Raw genomic sequence first — 22,501 nt, forward strand, 5'->3', positions numbered from 1 at the left:
GGGGATTATTAGTGCTGGAGGGAGCAAAAAGATAAGACATATTAACACCCGAATCATAATTAAAGATACGAAATGCCAGTATAAGGTCACCTCGTGTCCTACGATACGACAAGGGGAAAAGGTTTAGGCGTTCTAAACCCTCATCGTAAGGGAGTCTAGAAAGACCCTTCACTAATTTCGTTCCCACACGCTGGACACGCTCAAGGGAGTTAGTATCCTTTACCAGACACGGGCTAGCTGCTTGGATACATTACTCTAAATGTGGTCTAACATATATGGGATATCAAATTCGAAACGTTTCCTCGTCAAAAGATTTGAACGCTCGGAGAAGTAACCCGTCAGGGCCCGGTGTCTTACCAGGTTTGAGGTTAGTTATCAACGGAAGGACAGTTTCCTCAGTCACCTGTACAGATTCAATGCTTGGTATCTCGGTGTGAGTGGGACAAGTACTTGTTACAAAAGACGTAGAGTAGACTTCGCTAAAATAGTTCGAAAATGTCTCAGCTTTTGCTCGATCTGATTCAGCTAGTAAATCTGAATTTTCGTGTAACAGTAACAAAGGAATACCATCACCACGTTTCGTCCGCCGTTTATCATATGAAAACAATCGTTTCGGACAAATACAGCTATCATATACTAACTGTTGTTCGTAAGTGGTACAGGATTTGGCTATGGTTTTCTTATAGATATTACGGAATTTTCGGCACTCACACCTAAATGGTGCATGACCTGTCAACAAGAATAAGTCCCAGAAATGTTTCCTACGCTTTAACAGCTTCTGGGTTTCCTTATTAATCCATGGAGGGCAATGTGGTAGCTTACGTGCTGACCATGGGATAAACGGCGACGTTAGGGACTCAAATGTAGCCTTAACTTATTTCATTCATCTTCGATCAATCCATTCGCGTCGACCGACCAATCAGTAGAGATAGCACAGTTTCTGATTTCCGGAATATTAGTTTCCCAGATATTGGGACGGGGTGGAGCAGATACGAATTGTATACCATGTGTCCTAAACTTAAAGTGAATTACAACGTGATCACTGTTCACTAGTGGGGGAAGGTGCTGGATAGCAAAGACATCCTCACAGTGGTGGGTGAGGGCGAGGCTCAGCAGTGACGGACCATGTTGCAAATCAATATGTGTCAGTTTTGTGATTCATTGTACAGGTGCACACTGAATAACGGTAGATAAAAGGTCGCTATCGAAACCACTACCTGGAGCTGTAAACTCTATCCAGTCTATATGCGGCGCGCTGAAGTCCCCAATGATGAGACAACATTCTGCCATACTCCAAGAACAGATGTGACCTGATCCGCTAAAGTTTTTAAAAACATTGAGAAATATTTCCTTCAGAAAAAATAACTTATCATGTCGACAAACGGCTCAATTTTTCAAACAGAAAAGTATCATTCGAGAAGATCAGTCCTAATGTATTTTGAATTTCTCAAACTTTTGCTTGGGTCTTCCAGCACAGGGTGCTTGAATGTAACAGTGGTTCCCAAAAACTCTGTAGGCGATTAGACCAACGTTAACAAAGCCAAAAAAGCCAGGTGTCACCGTCTAAGCTGAACATCACAAGTATTGTAAGGAAATCATTTGGTGACTTCGCCGCACAACCTACTCCCAAGAATGTCCGTCCGTTATCAAAGAGCCTGGGAATCAGAAAAGCGCTTCGACCTCCAAACAACTAGGTGCTGAACCTGAACGCACCGGAAAACCTGGGAAAATAATAACAGTTCGTGATGACTCTCTCATAATCATGAACCTCAAAGGCAATCCTGACCTTCCTCTTAGTTTGTATGACAAGAATGACAGGATGCTCCGGAGAGAATTAAACAAGAAGCTTGAACTTCCTAGAATGGAGTCTTTGACTGTCACACGGATCACTCGGGGAAAAGACTCTAAGCATCAAAATCACCTGAGGCTACTTTGTGTAACACTTAAGAATGCTACCGACTTCTAGTATGTCCTGTTAGCTAGTCATTTACCAAGATCCGATGGCAACGTAAGAATACTGCCCGACATACCGTATTCTGAGCTCAATCTCAACAGGAACATCTCTAAATAATGTCGTGAGAAGCTTTTCTACGGAAGAAATATAACTGTGCAAGGTGTACCGGGAAACACCGACCCTAGTCAAACAAACTCTGATATTGGGGAATGGAATTTCATCAAGCAATCCCTGAGGCTCAAAAACATACTGACTCAACATGTGACGAGACTATCCAAAAAAGTCGGAGATTCTAAAACCCGGCTAATGAAGATAACTTTTCCATCCTTCGATGTGGCGGCTGCAACTCTGGAAGCATTTCGTGCCAACAGACGTCGGTTGCCAGCTGGAATCCACATGCACCCGGATAGGCCGTATGAAGCTAGGACCAAGCACAAAGACAAGTTGGAGCTGACCATTCCACTTTTGGACTCTCTCGATGACAAAATAAACGTGTAAAGGACATGGACTACCAACTCGGCAAGCCTTATATAGTTGGGCTACCTGTTCATTCACATAAGGTTCATGTGTTTCAAATTGAAAGCGTGCACTAGCTATACATGAACGCCGCGAGTCTTCCAAATGAAGTGGATGAGCTACGTGAAATTACCAATGCCAATAATTCTCATCTGATAGGAATATCTGAAACTTGGATATCCTCTCAGTTTACATACCATGAGCTAGCAATACCTGGGATGTTTTGTTTTAGCAACGACAGGAAAACAGGAATTGGGGGTGGATTAGCCTTATACTTACTTACATGGAGGTTCACCAAGTTCACAACCAAGAGTTTAACAATCTTGATGAAGCCGTATGGTGCTCTGTAAGATTGCCTACCACTTCGTGGTGCCTAGTTGGGGTCATCAACAAGAAGCCCACTGTTGACATCGAGTATGACAGTCGTGTGCTGGAAGAACTATCCAACTCTACTCGTTTCAGTTTCATCCATATCCTAATTCTAAGGGACTTCAATCTCCCTAGAGTCAACTTCACGGAACATACGTATAATGGAGGTGAAAACTCAACTGAAGCTCGGTTATTCAACCTCATTGAGGACTAGGGATTATACGAAAATGTGAAGTCGGCAACTCGTTCGAAAAACAGTCAGACACCATCGCTCTTAGACTTTGTATTTACAAACGAAGAATTCCTAGTTCACAACCTCTCAATCCTGGCTCCCCTGAGAAAAAGCGATCACACCGTTATAGCTTTCAGTTTCGTCAACAAAACTGAGCTAAGATATCCCACCAACAACTTGCGCTCAAATTTCAAACGCTTGAATTTGTCAACTCTACAGGACTATCTACAACAGGTGGATTGAGATGTTCACCCTCAACTCGATGTGTATGCTCATTGGGACTTCTTACTACATACGTTCATATGTGCTAGAAATCATTCAGTTCCTCAGACGGTCCCCTATAGCTATCAGCAACCCACAATCATCAAGAACCGCACTCTTCGCCTGCTAAGTCGCAAAATGCACTGGTTAGAGCGTTTTCGAACTCCAAATACCTGTGGCATCTTCAGTGTAAACAATGATGTGACTCCTACGTAAGATTTTGTAGATTAGGCAGTCACGTCATGAAATATTTAGGATTTTAGGATTAGGTCAATTATTGATATTATCCTGATAACGAAGTATACCATAATTCTACACTCGCTAGGGATGCACATGTCAGCTGACTTCTATGCATTATTTGCAGTGTAGTGCATACTATTTATTCCGGATGGTATTAACGATTTAATCCGGTACACCATAGTGCCGAAAACGTTTCTACAATCTTCTGTACACACTGTCAAATGCTTCCCCATAATCAAGGAATATGATGTAAAGTTACAAATTCCATTCAATTGAATGTTCAACGAAGATCCGTAGTGTCGCGAATTGGTCTGTGCACAATCGACCCTTACGGAATCCAGCTTGTTGATCTCGGAGTACACCACGCCATATAAGAAAGGCGAGGCTTTCACCACCGACGATTTTACTGTTCTCCAAGAGCTATTTACATATAGCCGAACCCTTACTTTTGAACTACATATATCCATCATAAAAAATGGTGAGCAATTCTTACATAAGTATCTCACTTTTATGCGCTAATAAATAATACTCTGTCCTCGTATAATTTTTTAGTGCAAAGCATTACATTTTGGATGTTCATTCGAACGCTAATGTTTTAACATTCCGTTGCACGTTTTATTTTAAGGATACATTTTAAATTTGTACATTTCATTTAGCAACGGTGCGGATTGTATAGTGATGTGAGTTTTCTCACTTGTAACTTCTAAGAATAGTGTCAACTTGAAACTTTCTAAATGTCCGTGATGATCAATGCCTTAGTCAATTATATGCATTGTTATTGTATCATAAAGACACTCGTTTTCAATGATAGTGGGCATAACAAGAGAGTATGAACTCTCTTATGCTATTCGGTTACTCAATATACAACTTTGAACTGACCAAATGTGTTTCAGATGTGATGAATCAAATATTCGGATACTCAACAGCAGAAAACATGGTTTACAAAGTCTTGCTGTTTTCAAGCTTTTCGTTCATGGATTTTTAAGGTGCATGTTAATTAAATATAACGACATTATATTGAATCACTTACTAACCTTATTGTAAGTTTCCTTTCTACACCTTTTCAGCATATATACACGCGAAAGTCCTATTAATCCTACTTGAAATGTTTAAGTTTCCTTTGAGGAAATAGTAACGTTCACAGCGTTGTCCAGCCCGAATAATATATGCAGTTTTCTATGTTCTATAAAGAGGTGATGATGTACTTTAACTCAAACAAGTTTGCTAAAGTTGTAACGCCTAGACATCACGACAATGATTGAAGGATTCTGTATCTTCAAATCATAAGTTCTTATAAATACATATAGAACTCAAATAGATACAAATCTTACTAAAACGTTCAGATTGAAAATCAATTAGAGTATTTATTTGTTGTAGTGTCTCTGATATGTATGGTCGTAATCACAAAGTTGACCTCGTTGTAAGCCCTACTTATAACTCATCGTATAACCCCTAACTAGAAATAAACAGAAATTTATCATCTATTTTGTGTTACCACTTATTATGACTCTTGAAAACCTGGAACACTAGTCCAAAAGGTCATGTTAGTAATTGACAATTATTTCAAAGTGTATTATGCTTCCCTAATCTAAACATTTCTATGATTATTGGTTCAGTACTTTGAAGGAAACTTATCACATTTACGAATAAGACATTGATATTTTTCGATTAAGCTAACATACAACATGATTTCGTTTCTTGTTTGATTGAACAATATAATATCAACTGTAAGAACCAATTATTGGTTTTGGGAACTAACTACTAGTAATATTTTACAACCCCAACTATAACCCACTTTCCTAGAAATGTTGTGTATGTGACTCTTAGTCGACTTCAATAATAAACTCAGTCTCGACTACGAACATAACTTTAGTTGCGTCCTATTACTTCATCACTAAAGTCACGTTTGATTTAGAATGATATGAATATTAACTTATAACACATAATGATCATTTAGGGTCAGCCTTCCTGCCTAAACTGTCTTTCACTGTTTTTATAAGGTGAACTGCAACGATTAACCAAACTTAGCATTCTCCAGGCACATTTTTTCTATTCTTTATATAAAATCCTTGTTTTTATATTAAATTTAATACAGCGACAAATACACGTTTCTTAACACTTTTTCAACTAGTTAAGTAGAATACGCACAATAAAACTGGGTAGGAAACTTTATTTCTAATGCTTAATAATAATGCACAGAGCTCAGACGTGTATATACATCATCAGACTCATCTAGATATGAACTTGTTGATGACAACCATGTTCAAGTATGTACTTCTTTTACTTACAAAGGCCATTTCACATGTACATTTACAACATACCTTGCTGTCACCAAATAACATATGATTAATTTATGCTTGCCATGTTTTTCAGCCGTATTCTTTATTACCAATGGAATTCGCTTTCAAAAGTCACCTTACCCAACCCCGACCCGTGTTAATGCGAGTAGACTTTACTCTCACTGTTCAAACCCAAAACAACTAGTGTTTAAACTCAGTGTTTGTTGTTCGATATACGATTGCCTCTATTATGTGAACGATATCTGACTTGTCTAAAACGTTCAACTGAGTTAAATTCTCATTTTTAGGATTTTTTTCGTGTTCTAGCCTAATCAACGACTATAATTGTTCTATTTCGGCCTCCATTCTACATTTTAAAGGGAGTTAATTTGTAACGATTTCTATTTGTTTACGAGTTTCTTAAGTAGGTTTTCTCTCCCTTTGGAAATTGAATCAAGTGAGTCGCTTCAATTTAAAACAATAATTAAAAGATAATGCTGCGTCTTTTGACGTCAGATATGTTACACCTTACAGAGATTTCTACCAATACTCCAAAATTTTCACTTGGTGAGATAAGTTATTTGAATGGCCAAGACTTGATCAATTCAAAATTAGATAAAGGACTAATTATTTTGTGCACTGCGTGGATATATCTGTATATAATCATTTGTACATCCAAACCCGGTTGAACTACAGTTAATTACAAGGGTGTAAGCTAGATTGATTTCGTATACGAACGCTCTTCCATAAAATTAAAGTGTTCAGGTTTCAAAACTTGATAAATCTTACTTTCTGAATTAAATTCCTAATATTGAACAAGATGGATGTTTGATGTAAATCTCAGTTGTCTTTTTTAATCTATGTATTTCTTAACAGATGCATACAAATAAGAAAACTAATGCAAACATACCATCACGTATCATCGGTTCACTGCTTTGTTTACTTATCACCGTAAGCTTCATATTATTCGTATTTTTCTATTTATTCTAAAACTTATATTTCAGTTGTTTGGTGCAGCTTTAACCGGTTTTATAGGTCATATACTTATTGCTTTTGAATATATCAGTGAAATATTTGGAAGATATATATTATTTGGTGGAATTTATGTTATACTAACATGTGGTGTATTCACTGTATTGATTGGTCTGCTTGGGTTTTTCAGTTTCATACATCCAAATCGATGTACATCTATCACGGTAATTAATTTTATACTGATAAAAATAAAAATGTAATATTATTTTCTTTCTAGACTTGTGTTGGTTTAGTTATTCTCATTATTACTACTACTTGCACATCGATGATTGTTTATATGTATCCTAAAACTGTAAGTTTAATTATAGTTTGGAGCATCTGAATTTTACATAAATTTTATTTTTCATTCTATACCATTTGTGGATTAGAAATTATTTCTAATTTTTAAATATTTATTTTAATGAAACTTTTATCTTGCGTAGTACGTGCAACTGCATGTAAAAAAAAAGTTAATTTACTGAATGAAAAGTGGAAAACTGACATATAGAAGTCATTATATTATGTGATAATTTCCGGTTGAACCCAAAGACATCTAAATATTTATAATAAAGCATTGAATGGATAAATTTATTAGACGGATACATGCAATTTAGGAAGAGCTACAAGTATATAAACACATAAGTTTTAGTAAGAAAAAAATTAGGAAGATGTGACCGTTTTGAGGTCATACTTTACATGCGAGGGTTGGTGATACTATCTATCTGTCCAAATCGAAATAGGTAGAGCGGGACTTAAATCTGCTACCTAATATTCGAAAATCAAGCACTCTAATTATTAAACCATTACTCTATACCAACAAGTCTCCATGTTTCACATTAACACGGTGGCATGAAAATTAACAAGCTAACATGGCAACAACAAAATTAATGAAAGTGGAAATCTCATGAATAAGAGGTTAACTTCAAGTGTAACGATCAAACGTTAAGAAAAAAAGAAATTTGCTTGAGTTAACACTGAGATCATGGTGTGAAGGAAGATAAACAATTACTTCAGTTTCTGTATACCTTACTAAACAGAATATACTGCTACGATTTAATAGACATTTTGTGAATACATTATATGTCGTATAATGTCTTTGGAAATTCCTTAGTAAACGGATCATTTTCGAGACTGATAACTTTGAAACACACCTTAAAATGTATGTTGGAATAATTATAAAGTACATCTGTTTCGTCCACATAATTGATTTTTTTAAAATCAACTGTTATTTACATTACCGTCAACCCAAAAATGGTAAATTTCTGTGAATTTTATTAACTTGCATCACTAACTACTTATAAGTAGTCTAGACATTTACGTATAATTTTCATGTCCACTTCGAAATTTCCGCTATCAAATAAACCGCTTATCATAAAAGACATTCTTTGTCCTATAGTCAGTAGTGGAAACTGGCGTGTCTGAAAGAATCCAGCATCAATGCATACAAAAGAAGCACTTTGAAATGCGACAACGAGTGAAAGTATCAGATGTGCATCATCAACAGAAAAGAATACCTACGTTGGCTAATAACTAACAATAATAGGAAACTAGAGATTTAAATAGTTTTGCTAATCACTTTGAATAGGTTCTTCAGATAGGACAACCATAATCTTACAGTTTCTCTTGTGCTTTGTTTATCAATCTTTTTTATACAATTCAGACTGGTTAACACAAAACAGAATTCCATGATTTCTAACTGTAAGCTGGATGAATCTCAATAATTTCAGTGGTGAGACAGGTATCACTGATACCCGTAGATGGTGGTTACATAATACAAAAAAAATAATGAAGTTAGAAATTCAAGTGGTTATTTGATTGCCTGAAGTTGATGCACAGCTTAATAGTCATGAAGGTTCTAGTTTTGAACTTTTACAACGTATTAGGTATACACTATTGTGGAGCTTCATACGAGCACGAAATAAAAGTCCACTTCTCTTTACTTTTTAATGGTTGTCCAAATAAAGTCACCTCGTGATGTAAGCTATCTGTGAATATGAATATTTTTAAATATGATGGGCTGAAGTGAGATTTTATAGCATAGTTAATTTATACCGAAAATCATATCATTGTTCGATTCGTTTGAGTATCCCATTATCCTTTTCAGAATCTTATCTACACAACAATTCAAACTAGTAAATTGTTTGCAATTGTTTAACAAATATCACATGTGAGGTAAATCAGTCTATACAAATTATTATTTTGACTGGTATTGAGATTATTTTGGCAGACATTTTACCCATTTAATTTTTTCCCTGGTTCTGTACAGATGACAAATTTGATATATTACCGAATGATCAAAACATTTCCAAATTACGGCCAAAATATGCAAATAACTAATGCATGGGATATTATACAAAGTAATCTAAGGTGTTGTGCTATACATAACCGAGGTTGGTCAGATTATAATCAAACTGTTTGGTACAAATTAACCAACGCTGATATACATCTTCATGACGAACTTATACCACGTGTGTATTTGTTTTCCTTTTTTGGAGTAAATTAACACTTTCTTTGTGTTTGAAACATTCATAATCATCTCTTGCCAAATTAATACACTTTAAACTACTGTATTCAATATCCAGAGGCTTGGTTTTTACTCACTGTGTAATTCATTTAGTCGTTGTAATTCAGTTCCGAACTGCTTGTCGCCGAACAAGTGCAACTCGTGAGATTGTATAACAAGTGATATCACAAAACATGTATACACAACAAAGGTGACCTTATTGTTCACGAAGCTGTGATAGTATCATAATCCAACACCTAGCTTGTTAGTGCTAATAATTATCCCAAAAAATTCAACCTTTTATATTTATTTTTAAACGAAATTAGCATTATAACAGAAAAATAACTGAATAATTTACTCTGCATTGAACCGTTTTGAGGATTTTGATTAAAAAAAAGAGTATGTGATACTTGAGTTCTCAAATAAAAACACGAGATTTGTCTCGAAAGAAGTGGAACTTTAAGTAAAAAGGCAACATAAATAATGTTTTACAAAATTAAAATAATGAGTTGTCTATGGAGCATTAACAACGCTTTAAGATACAAGCAGCGAGAATGTGCTTCCTTCAAGTCAGTTTATAGAAACAATTATTAAAAGGACACAATAAATCAAGATTGTACCAAGGAGTTGGGTCATATCAGTAATGGCAGTTAACAAACTGAACTGAGAGTTATACAACAAGAACTATGAGAAATACATCAATTTCCAATGAAAAACATAAGAAATGAAGGCGAACTACTAAGAATGGTGAGGGAATATAATTACAGTAATTAAAATGAATCAAACTATAAGAATATATGTAGATACACAATACAATTAAAGCACATCAAAAAGTCAATTCATCAATTGTAACTTAAGATGCATTAGAGGTATAGTTGATAAATGAACTTACCAATTATTGTGCTACAAGTCAATCGTCTTGGCTCCTTTTAACCTTGTATGACTATGTTTTGTTTATTCCCTAATCACAATCGTAAATGTTTGTCATAAACGATATTAAGTTTTGTGGAATCCTTTTTTATATCCTCTAGTTACTGTTCAGTACTTTATTTATGCCGCTCTTTTCCCCTCCTTTCTAGACTATTAATTTCTGTTTTTGTGCATAATAATGATGTTAATTTTTATTTTAAAAGCACATAAAGCTTATCAAACCAAATAGTTTACTTATTGTGACTTTGACCATACTAAGAATCTGTGTCCGACAGCCTGGGGACTAACTTAAGATTCTACCTGTAGTTAACTATATGCTACAATCCGTATAATGTGAAAGTAAAAATTATTCACTTCATTTTTTGTATTGGTTGTATGAGTCTTCTCATTGATGTTTAGGACTGCAATTGATTAGTCTCTTGTTGGCGTTAGTGTATCTCGTGCGGATTGCCCTAATATTACCTTAAGACACAAACGTAATAAGCAAAGATGGATGATGACTAGCAGTGGATTCCAGGACGCCTGTTCCGTCCCATTTGGGATTCATCGGCTGGATGTGCATGCATTCCAGAGTTGATATTCACTGCGGGACTCGAACCGAGTACCGTTCGATTCAAACATCATTGCGTTATCCATCTCACTACCGAATCCAGATAGTCATTAAGCTTATGCGATGCGATGAAGTTTATAAGAATTATTTGTTTAAACTGACTTATTAAGGTGAATTTGGTTTATCTTGTTGATTTGACATGTACAACATACTAATTCTTCCTTGTTTAATCTGCTCACAGTTCAATATTTCAACCCAGTAGTCCCCCATTCCATCTCATCTGTTAATTACTTTAGTACATGTTTACAAACTGTAAATACATAAAACTATTCTGTTTACCTTTAATATGTTAAATCAATCTCCCCTTTTCTCAAATGGTACTCAGTTTTATTTCTTCATCTTTGAATGATTGTTTACTTATAAAGAATTTAACCCCATCCCCCCCCCCAAAAAAGACACTAAATTTAATTATCAATAAGTTAGTGTTTAGTCTTATTAAGAATTTTTTTTCTTAATCTGGTATATTCATAATCAATTTCATTTTTTACAATAGAATCTAGTTGATTTATTATACACAATCCTTATACTTGTATTAGGGATACTCTTAAATGTTCTTGTTGTCATGAGAAGCAATAATTTAATCCCTAAAATATAATTCAATTGAATTCGTTTGCTTACCTATATAAATAATCATTATTATTACTACTTCATTTAGGTGCTTTAAAGTAGGTAAGTTTAAATGCTTAGAATATTCTATTATTCAATATGCTTCAGTGTTGAATAAGTGTCATCTAAGATAATTCATCACATTCAGAGCATTGATTTTCATATTAAAGGTGAAATATTCACCAAATTAGAAATTCGTATATATTATGATTCTATCCCAAGAAAACTATTCACAAATCTATAATATCGAATAAAAATTATATCCATTGTACTACTATGAAATGATTTTCATAAAATCCACTATATTAAGCTTTTGTATTTCAAACAATATGAAGCTGTATCAGTTGAACTTAGATAAATCGGATAAAGCATAAATCATTTGATCAAAACTGTTAATTAATGATATTTATCAGTATGAAGTTATGAAGACTATGAAATTTTTACTGAGATGACAATTCAAATTTAAGTTGAACATTTATTCACAACTTTGAAGCACTGAATAGCCGTTTCTTCCTAGTACTGGACTCCTTAGCAGTGCGCATCCACGACCTCGAACGTGGAACTTGAAGCCGGGATCTTCGATTTCGCACACAGACGCTTAACCTGTAGACAACTGATCCACGGTACAAAGGTATACAAGTCTAATTTAGAAATGAACATAATGGGACCCCAACTCATTGGTCTAGAGTCTAAGCGTCTGGACGCTGAAACTAAGGTCCCGGACTTGATCCATGAATACGGGGTCACGGAAGCATACTGCTATGAAGTACGACTCTAGAACGAAACCGTCGTCTAGTGCTCCCCAGTTTTCAATGATGGTCTTACTTAGATTTGTTTGTAACCTCAAAAAAACAACGATGCTTTAATAATCAGCTGAAATCAGGTTTTACTCATTTCATATTGCGCATCACTATAGCTTTTGCCTGCATAGATTTTTACAGCTCTATTGTGTGGTGCAAGCTTTTATCACAATACAAATATTATAACTGTGTTTGCATAAATATAAAAAGTCACTTGTATCATTAAAATGATATTTAATAAGTTCTGTGTGTGTGGAAATTTCTATTGGTTTTTGTAGGTACAAATCTTTACTATCATTTTGTCCCCGTGTCTTGTTGCTTAACTAAAATTGACGGTTTGACTGGATTCCCTTTACAAATTTATCGTAATAAGAAACGTTGTCAAAATTGGCAATACGGTCCACCAACATTCCAAGATGGTCCACATAATGATGCATTATATTATCGAGTAAGTTGACTAAAGTTCTGTATAGGCTATTTCAATGTTTTATTTCGTGATACAATCGATTATACGAATGAATTACGTATTCTTTAATTACCAATATTACAGTGAAATCGTTTAAATAGATTTGATTGGTTAGAAACATTTTATATTTCATCATGAACTGATCTTGTTTTCTTTTCAGTAAATTTCATTAAAATTAAGGTGCATAGGGTACTACATGCGGGACTGGAACCCAGGATTTTAACCGCGCACGAGCGCTCAAACTCTAGACCACTGGGTCTCTACTCAACAGTGTTAGTGTGTAACATCAGTCAATCCATGGAATCGTGCGACCATCTTCCGTTGTGTTCGCTGAGGAACTGCCTAACACCCGACATGGTTGAACTCTACTGACCACAGCTTCTCACTAGAACTCCGAAATTACCTCTCGAAGCTACTCACTAGTAAGCACACGATGATTATCAGTACAGGGTTGTGGAGATTGTTGTTAAACTTTTGTTCCGTTTGTTCACTTTGACTATGTTGTTTACGTTACGTTCTTAATCCTGTAGAGCCGATTTGAAAAGAACTGATTGATAACTCGATGAATGTATTTATCCATCAACAAACATGCCAATAATGAGGATATTATGTTCCAAATTATTAGAAAATTTAAAAACTCCATTAAAACAAGAAATTCGTTGGTAAGCTAGGAGAAACCTAGTGGCAGCCAAGTCAAAACATGACATCAATCCATTAAGTCAATTGGATAACCAAATTAACAGATGTAGACTACCTGGTTGTGGTCCGCGTAATTATCGCAACCAGTAGTTAGAGACTTTGAATGATACGGCTTAAAATCGTTTGCGATGCTACAGATGTATCCTTCGCCTTTCCGAAGATTCTAAGCTTCTAAATTCCTCGCAACTTCCATTACACTGATTTATATGTTTTTTTCTATTGCCACTCAAATTGTTACTACCCTAACTTCTCTGGGATCTACCTTGACAGTTTCACCTCTCTCTGTGGAGGTATGGCAACTTAAGCCGATATACACACGTGCCAGGTTCTACGATGAGACTGACTTCAAATCATTCGGGCGGCTTGCATCAATAATATGGTTTCATGAGTAGTCTACACTTCCCCACAATCCTTATTATAAGGTATTACCGATCAATCGATATTTCCTTGCATTTTAACTGCTGAAATATAGTTCTTCAAATACAAAAATCCTAAGCCATAACAATATGTTCTTTTTTTTAAGGGCTGTTATAACCTACTTGTCGACTATATTAATGCATACGCTGAATATATACTCGGAATGGGATTGACAGCTGTTATTTTATTGGTAAGTGTTTCATAGAATCTGATGTCTAAATCAATGAGTTACTTATCAACTCCATTTATCTGCACGAACGTGTAATTAAAATTTAATCCAGTCAAAACTTGAATTGATAATTTATTGGTTTACCTGTTCGTAACCTCAATAAATGAGTAAGACTACTTGCATCAGAGACTCAGTTCAGTAATGAAGCGTGATAATTGGTTAGAAAACATATATAAAGCTATTTATAATATTGACTACATTTACTGAGCTAATATACTTCCTATGGCAAAAATTAAATCAAAATGACAATTTTTCCGAGCCTGAAATATAAACAGAACATGTAGAGTTAATATCCTTATCTGAATAAGTGAGACGATGGCATGTTTATACAATTTTTTTTAACAAAACGCTATATATCCTCTGAGAACACTGACAAATTTAACAAGACTACCAGGTTGCAGATAGGAATTCCGCACTCCCTACGTCGGTTTACGCTGTTGGGCAAGTGCAACTAACCCTCAAACAAAAAATATTGACCAAAGTCGATCACACATTTCACCCAATTAGTAAATAACTTTAAACTTGAAGTTTACACTTACACTTAAACTACAGTGATACTGAAGTATGTATGTGGAGAACTTATTAGCAAATAGAGACTAAAGAGCGTGAAAACAAAACCTTTGTTAATTCAAACAATAAATTCAAAAGTCCAACAATATGTTAGTATATAACGTGGTTGGATAGTATTTTAGTAATTAGATTCAAATATTACAAATTTTTTTTGAAAATGTTCAAAGTAGAGACAGATTGAGAGTTGTAGTCTCCGTCCAACAAACTAACTAATAAATACCGGTATTCCAACGTCGTAATAAAAAATATATGTTAACGTGGCTTATTTACCATGTAGTAGACTTGTATACCTTGTTTATTTAAAGGTTAATCATACTACTCAGTGAGTAAAAGTGAAATAGGTAAGAAGTGAGGTTCGGTCCCGTAACTTCACTAATTGAAATTTGCCAACTTTAATCATTTGAGCCATTCCTTTGTAAGAAACCACTTTCCTTCATATCATTTTCTCATAGATAACCGTATTTCTGTTGCTGCTACGCGCAGAACTTAGGAATAATCCAACTGATCTACAAATATACGACACAAACTTATTAAAAAACAGTCAGAATAATCATTATTACATTAATAATAAGTAACCTGCACAGATTTTCAAAGAATGCCAAATTTTAATGACCCGTCATCAGTTCAATCATTTGACCCTCCATTAAAGTCTCTCAATCTAATTACTACTCGAAAACTCTACACGTCGACTCAATTATCTATGTCAACAGCAACTACCAGGAGTTGGTCGCTAATCCTTTCACATAAAATAAATGTGACTAACACATACCACATGGCTGTCAAGCTTTTTTGAAAATAATTCCTTTTGCATTTCACAGTCCCATACATGACAAATGAATATATACTTTTGTAATCTTTGCTGTATATACTTTCTAACCTGTATAGATCTTTCTCTAACATGTTTGCAATTTTCTTGTATGACTTTGGCAATACATTATGAGATGTAACTGTCTCGGAATAAAAACCAACTGATTACAATAAATACAGACTTATCAATTATTTTAGTTTACATTTTATGCTAGGGTTCCTTTATTAACTTGTAAACTTCAATATTTGTTGTAACAAAGCTAGACAATTTACTAGCTGCTTATCTATTCATTGATGGTATAATAACTCGGGTTGCAGAATTTTAACTGTACTATGATTTCAAAAGTAAAACGCAAACCAAGAGTGAGATTGTACCACAAAAATGCAGAGCTATATGCTCTCAACGAAAGTTGAGTATTTCAAGAAAAATCAAAAAGTAGGAGTCACTAGGAGTCAAACAGTTGGGTTGTGCAACCAATGAACTCACTACCTTGAATCTACCACAACTCGTGATAAATCTGCACACCCGCTGAAGTCTCACCCAACTAGTATATATTCAGTATAATTTTATTTGGTATCCGAATTTATTATTATTAGTCGCCACTGTAAAACACTACACATTTGAGAGTATCAGTCAATGAACACCCACGTCCCTGACGAATACTTTTTTGCTCAGAACCGAATATGAACTGATAAAATCACTACTCACAACTTTACTCTGAAAACATTCGCATTTTGCACGTGTTGTATGACGGGTGTATTCGAAGCACCACTCGTAAGTAGTGGGATGACAGCAATTAATGTTGAGGTTAGGAGATTGACAACACTGAATTATAATCGGATGAAGCAATTAGATGATGTACCACTCGTACTAGAACATGATCTCAGGAAACCCACGCTTGTTAACACGAGTGAATTGAAAAAACGGAAAATACCCACCAGTTAACACATTTATTGGTTGTAGTCCATGAGAAAAAAGTAGTCGATTTGAATACACGTTTGTTTTGGAATCAAGCTAGCGAATAACTGTGTCCTCTATATTTCGAAAGTGCCTGTTTTGAAGTCAAAGCTAGTAGTATATATATAGCCTTTGATACGTCATAATTACTATTTAATCCTCCTCAACCTTGGGTTCTAATATTATCTCACGATAGTTATCCCTCTATTTCATCCCGTCTTTTCAAAACATTTCTTCTAGTTCTAGTCGTTGAACCTAATACGAATACTTTCCGACCCATCTTACTATTACTTCACCTTCCTGATGTGGTATATCCTTTACAGACCCACAAGTCCGCCGATTATTACTAACAGAAATAAGCTTGAAGGCCGATTTATAAATACTCAGCCTACTGATAATTGAAAAATGAGATTGACAACATTCAACACTACGGTGTGAGAGCAAGTGACACTACCGAACATCCCTATACATCACATCCTTATTCACGTCAACAAGAGCTTCTTGCAACTTTAGACTAACCACACCCTTAAGCTCCACTGGCTTCAATGACCAAGTCCATTCTGAACTACATGCTTACAAATTAACATTATATTAGAACCTTTTACCTAGTTGGATCTGCAAGACGATCAAGAAACAACTAGAGACGTTACATTTCCTAAGTTTCGTGTTGCTCCTTTATTTTTGTGGATGTCTGAAAATCGAGTTTTGCTCCTTTGTACTGGCCTGTTTTTACACAGATATTCAGAGACTGACCCAAAATATGCAACTACGTATTGTTTGCTACTTGATTCAATATCAATATTACTGAACACCATACTACAAAACCCATATGAGTTAACAAATAAACCGTACAAAAAGATTAACCACCTGCTGGAATATTTGTTTGCATATATGAATAAATACATACGAGACACTACTGGAAAAACACTAAAATAATGTCGCACTCTAGACTAAAATGATATTCATTATTTTTACTCAGTGATACCCTGCACGTAGCTAGTCTGCTCTTGAACCTAGCTCGGAATCAACGTGCGCAAACATGACTGGAGAAAATCGTAATGAGTTCTTCTTTTCATTTTCCATCGGTAAAATACAACCATCATAAAAATGCACATTTTATCAGAAATAATCCGGTGACACTCAACCATGTTATATTTGGGTCGATGCACTTTGCGGCAAGCCTGAGTTTACCTGCACTTAGCTTCGCCAGCATATCTATCGTCATGAATATAGAATAACTGTCTGGAAATGATGAACAAAGATGAATTCGATGTATGAGATACATAATGGACTACCGCGTGAAATTTCAAATGCAAAATAGAATAACCCGTTAACAAAGACGCATTTACCCTCAATATCCGTAAAACACTTTACTGAGAATATTCACACGCATGTATACATAGGAAGTGACGATAGCTGACTGCGCTAGATAACCATAACATGATAAGCGATGCAATATTTATTATTTATTTAAACACAAACACTAGTAAGAGGAGGCGCGAAATAGATATGCGCCACATAAATCATTCGATTTATGCGAGAGCTGGGATACAGCCCGGGTGTAAACCGAAGCAATGACACGGTTGGATCCAGATGCAATACGGACCGACCATCCGACGCTCATAACCTTAGTATTAGAAATTAAAACATAAGCATAGTCATCGTAGCAATGCCCATGAGAAACGGTATGTCCTTCACACAAACAGGGAGAGGACTAATTCACATTAGTATGAACCAGAAACAAAATTATAGATTGTCGAGTATACCCATACTTACGAGCAGTAGGATGTTCAAATCCCACTTTACAATGGCTAAATATTGAATTAAAATTACTGGGTATAATCAGACAGATCTGGATAAATGCTTGTTAATTACACAAACAACGCTGGAAATCGATCACTTATTGTGAGACAACTACACATGTGCCTAGCATGAGCGAGAAAACTATAGTGCAAACAGAACACGAAATAGCTTGAATGAATAAATGTCTTCTTGCAGCACCCGAAGATGCTCAACGAAATTTCAGACGGATAAATTTGACAGTAACAGAAAAATTAAGAGGACAAGCAAATTTCAGTTATGTTGCACTCATGTCAACTAATCGATCCTTGAGAATGCATGATATCCGTGCTTTTTAATAAGACCTGAAAACATCTAACAGTTTTGGATAAACGTCGCAGCAACTTAAACGGTAGGCGTCAAAATTCTTAATTAAGGAGCTTGTGACAAACCTACTGTTTTTATAAGATATCGGACCTGAACTTGACTATTTACAGTACAAATAAACGCGATGGAGTAACGTTGAAAGAGATCGACCCAGATCATTCATGAATTCAAAATACTAGCATCTGAACCGTACTTCATTTATTTTTAAGTGTACTAATCAAATAGCCCAAAGCCCATATCTTCGTCTGATTCGGACTCTTCTTTGACCTCCACCTTTGCTGGCTTGACTTCTTGCGGGGCTTCAGTCTTACTTGATGCTGCCGCAGCAGGTGCAGAAGAGACAACAGCACCGGATGATGGTATGGAGGATAACTTCGTAGATCCTTCAGCAATTAGTTGTGGTATATCTTTGCCAGATATCGAAGACAACAGCTACAAAGTTAACTTGTAACTGTTAACTTACTTTGTCGAGTCTCTCAGAATCATGTTCAATGCCAACAGAATTTAGGACAGTTTTGATATCATTTTCCGTAGGTTTCTCCTTACCACCTAACTGACAGAGAAGAAACGCAGCCAAGTAACGCATCACGCCTGGAATTCACTAATTCCGCGAGTAGCTGTTAGCCTGGAAGTAACAAAACAAAGGGTTCAATAATTTGTGAATCCTTATTGTGATACTCATACTGTTAACTCTGGAGTACTAGGTCTGCGTTATACGCAAGAATACACGGCTTAAAATTGAAACTTTGCTGAACAGTGAGAGGAAACTGCAAGTTCCTTTATATATTTGTCAGGGATGTTATGGACAAATTCCATTTATAGTGTATTTTCGAACGGGAAGTTTAGTCCTAAAGTGATTCGCATTTATCAAACTTTTGCTGTGTTCTTACGCAACAAGAGTACCATATCTGATCAAAAGAATCTATCCTGAGCTATACGTTCGGTAGATTACTTTTTTTAGTTTTACATAATTTAATAGTTAACTGTGGTTTCGCTTCAGCTTACTATCCGTTTTTTTTCAGTTTTTCACGTAAAGGCTGGTTCAGTTTATCTCATCCGTTTTTATCCATTTTTATCCGTTTTCAGTGTGTTTTCTAGTGTACTTTTAACGGTCTTCGGCTTTTGCTAGCATCTATAATACAGTTTACTTCAATATAGTCATGAAAAATTCATGCAAATGACCTTGGTGCCGTCTCGCTGTTACATCTGGCATGCAGTGCGATAACTGCGAAAGTTGACTTCATGAAGCGTGCACACATCTCATAGCAACTGCTTACAACAGACTCAGCAAGCCAGATCATAAGTGGGTATGCGTCATGTGCAACACGGATGCCATAGTTTTGCTGTGTAACATCATTGTCCTACTGACAGGTCTGCGGAATAAGTTGTCAGCAAACTTGGAAAAAGACAGTCATAAAACGGGTAGGCAAACAAAGACGCGCAATGAAGACGAGAATAGGGATGACGACAGGTCTACCATCGATGGAGCATGCATTAGCATAAGTAATGACAGGCTGGAACTCAGTACCATCATAACATCGACGGTAATAGACTCCCTCAGCAAGCTTGGGTCTTCCTGCACAGAGTGCTTGAATGTAACAGTGGTCCCCAAAAACTCTGTAGGTGATTAGACCAACGTTAGCAAAGCTAAAAAAAGCCAGGTGTCACCGTCTAAGCTGAACATCACAAGTATTGTAAGGAAATCATTTGGTGACTTCGCCGCACAACCTACTCCCAAGAATGTCCGTCCGTTATCAAAGAGCCTGGGAATCAGAATAGCGCTTCGACCTCCAAACAACTAGGTGCTGAACCTGAACGCACCGGAAAACCTGGGAAAATAATAACAGTTCGTGATGACTCTCTCATAATCATGAACCTCAAAGGCAATCCTGACCTTCCTCTTAGTTTGTATGACAAGAATGACAGGATGCTCCGGAGAGAATTAAACAAGAAGCTTGAACTTCCTAGAATGGAGTCTTTGACTGTCACACGGATCACTCGGGGAAAAGACTCTAAGCATCAAAATCACCTGAGGCTACTTTGTGTAACACTTAAGAATGCTACCGACTTCTAGTATGTCCTGTTAGCTAGTCATTTACCAAGATCCGATGGCAACGTAAGAATACTGCCCGACATACCGTATTCTGAGCTCAATCTCAACAGGAACATCTCTAAATAATGTCGTGAGAAGCTTTTCTACGGAAGAAATATAACTGTGCAAGGTGTACCGGGAAACACCGACCCTAGTCAAACAAACTCTGATATTGGGGAATGGAATTTCATCAAGCAATCCCTGAGGCTCAAAAACATACTGACTCAACATGTGACGAGACTATCCAAAAAAGTCGGAGATTCTAAAACCCGGCTAATGAAGATAACTTTTCCATCCTTCGATGTGGCGGCTGCAACTCTGGAAGCATTTCGTGCCAACAGACGTCGGTTGCCAGCTGGAATCCACATGCACCCGGATAGGCCGTATGAAGCTAGGACCAAGCACAAAGACAAGTTGGAGCTGACCATTCCACTTTTGGACTCTCTCGATGACAAAATAAACGTGTAAAGGACATGGACTACCAACTCGGCAAGCCTTATATAGTTGGGCTACCTGTTCATTCACATAAGGTTCATGTGTTTCAAATTGAAAGCGTGCACTAGCTATACATGAACGCCGCGAGTCTTCCAAATGAAGTGGATGAGCTACGTGAAATTACCAATGCCAATAATTCTCATCTGATAGGAATATCTGAAACTTGGATATCCTCTCAGTTTACATACCATGAGCTAGCAATACCTGGGATGTTTTGTTTTAGCAACGACAGGAAAACAGGAATTGGGGGTGGATTAGCCTTATACTTACTTACATGGAGGTTCACCAAGTTCACAACCAAGAGTTTAACAATCTTGATGAAGCCGTATGGTGCTCTGTAAGATTGCCTACCACTTCGTGGTGCCTAGTTGGGGTCATCAACAAGAAGCCCACTGTTGACATCGAGTATGACAGTCGTGTGCTGGAAGAACTATCCAACTCTACTCGTTTCAGTTTCATCCATATCCTAATTCTAAGGGACTTCAATCTCCCTAGAGTCAACTTCACGGAACATACGTATAATGGAGGTGAAAACTCAACTGAAGCTCGGTTATTCAACCTCATTGAGGACTAGGGATTATACGAAAATGTGAAGTCGGCAACTCGTTCGAAAAACAGTCAGACACCATCGCTCTTAGACTTTGTATTTACAAACGAAGAATTCCTAGTTCACAACCTCTCAATCCTGGCTCCCCTGAGAAAAAGCGATCACACCGTTATAGCTTTCAGTTTCGTCAACAAAACTGAGCTAAGATATCCCACCAACAACTTGCGCTCAAATTTCAAACGCTTGAATTTGTCAGCTCTACAGGACTATCTATAACAGGTGGATTGAGATGTTCACCCTCAACTCGATGTGGATGCTCATTGGGACTTCTTACTACATACGTTCATATGTGCTACAAATCATTCAGTTCCTCAGACGGTCCCCCATAGCTATCAGCAACCCACAATCATCAAGAACCGCACTCTTCGCCTGCCAAGCCGCAAACGGCACTGTCGGGCAGAGTACAAACGAACTGACAACAACGGAGCGTACAGGCAATACAAACATATAAGAAACATATGCACAAAGGCAATAAGAGAAGACAGAATTCAGTACCAAATAAAGCTTACGGATAAATTTGTCTCTAATCCGAAAAGCTTGTTCCGTTTTGCAGCCTCTCTTCGTCAAGTCAAAACTGGAGTTTTTCAACTGCTAGGTCCTAATGGCTCGACCAGTAACGATAGTGCCGTTTCACCTGCATCTTCACAGGACTTCCCCAAGTGAACCCGAGAGCTGACGTGGTGT

General features: G+C 36.4%; 3 protein-coding genes across 3 annotated transcripts; 2 read left to right on the forward strand and 1 right to left on the reverse strand.

Moving 5' to 3' along the window:
• Positions 1–4,184: 4,184 nt before the first annotated feature.
• MS3_00005666 (uncharacterized protein) lies at positions 4,185–15,780 on the forward strand. Its single transcript, XM_012939954.3, has 9 exons — positions 4,185–4,252; positions 4,286–4,612; positions 6,728–6,802; positions 6,856–7,047; positions 7,101–7,175; positions 9,129–9,330; positions 12,590–12,759; positions 14,000–14,083; positions 15,145–15,780. Exons 3-9 carry the CDS (start codon positions 6,728–6,730, stop codon positions 15,265–15,267), a joined length of 921 nt encoding a protein of 306 aa, XP_012795408.1. The 5' UTR covers positions 4,185–4,252; positions 4,286–4,612; the 3' UTR covers positions 15,268–15,780.
• A 2,653-nt stretch (positions 15,781–18,433) lies between these two features.
• Positions 18,434–19,238, forward strand: MS3_00005667 (uncharacterized protein; the record flags this gene model as incomplete). Its single annotated transcript, XM_012939953.2, has 2 exons — positions 18,434–18,549; positions 18,849–19,238. The coding sequence occupies 2 exons, from the start codon at positions 18,434–18,436 to the stop codon at positions 19,072–19,074; spliced, it is 342 nt and encodes a 113-aa protein (XP_012795407.1). The 3' UTR covers positions 19,075–19,238.
• On the reverse strand, positions 18,574–19,373 carry RPLP2 (60S acidic ribosomal protein P2). Its single transcript, XM_012939952.3, has 3 exons — positions 19,308–19,373; positions 19,087–19,248; positions 18,574–19,055 (listed from the first exon to the last, which is right to left on the reverse strand). Exons 2-3 carry the CDS (start codon positions 19,207–19,209, stop codon positions 18,837–18,839), a joined length of 342 nt encoding a protein of 113 aa, XP_012795406.1. The 5' UTR covers positions 19,210–19,248; positions 19,308–19,373; the 3' UTR covers positions 18,574–18,836.
• Positions 19,374–22,501: the final 3,128 nt, after the last annotated feature.

The sequence above is a fragment of the Schistosoma haematobium genome, chromosome 3 (assembly GCF_000699445.3).
Source record: "Schistosoma haematobium chromosome 3, whole genome shotgun sequence".
Lineage (NCBI taxonomy): Eukaryota > Metazoa > Platyhelminthes > Trematoda > Strigeidida > Schistosomatidae > Schistosoma > Schistosoma haematobium.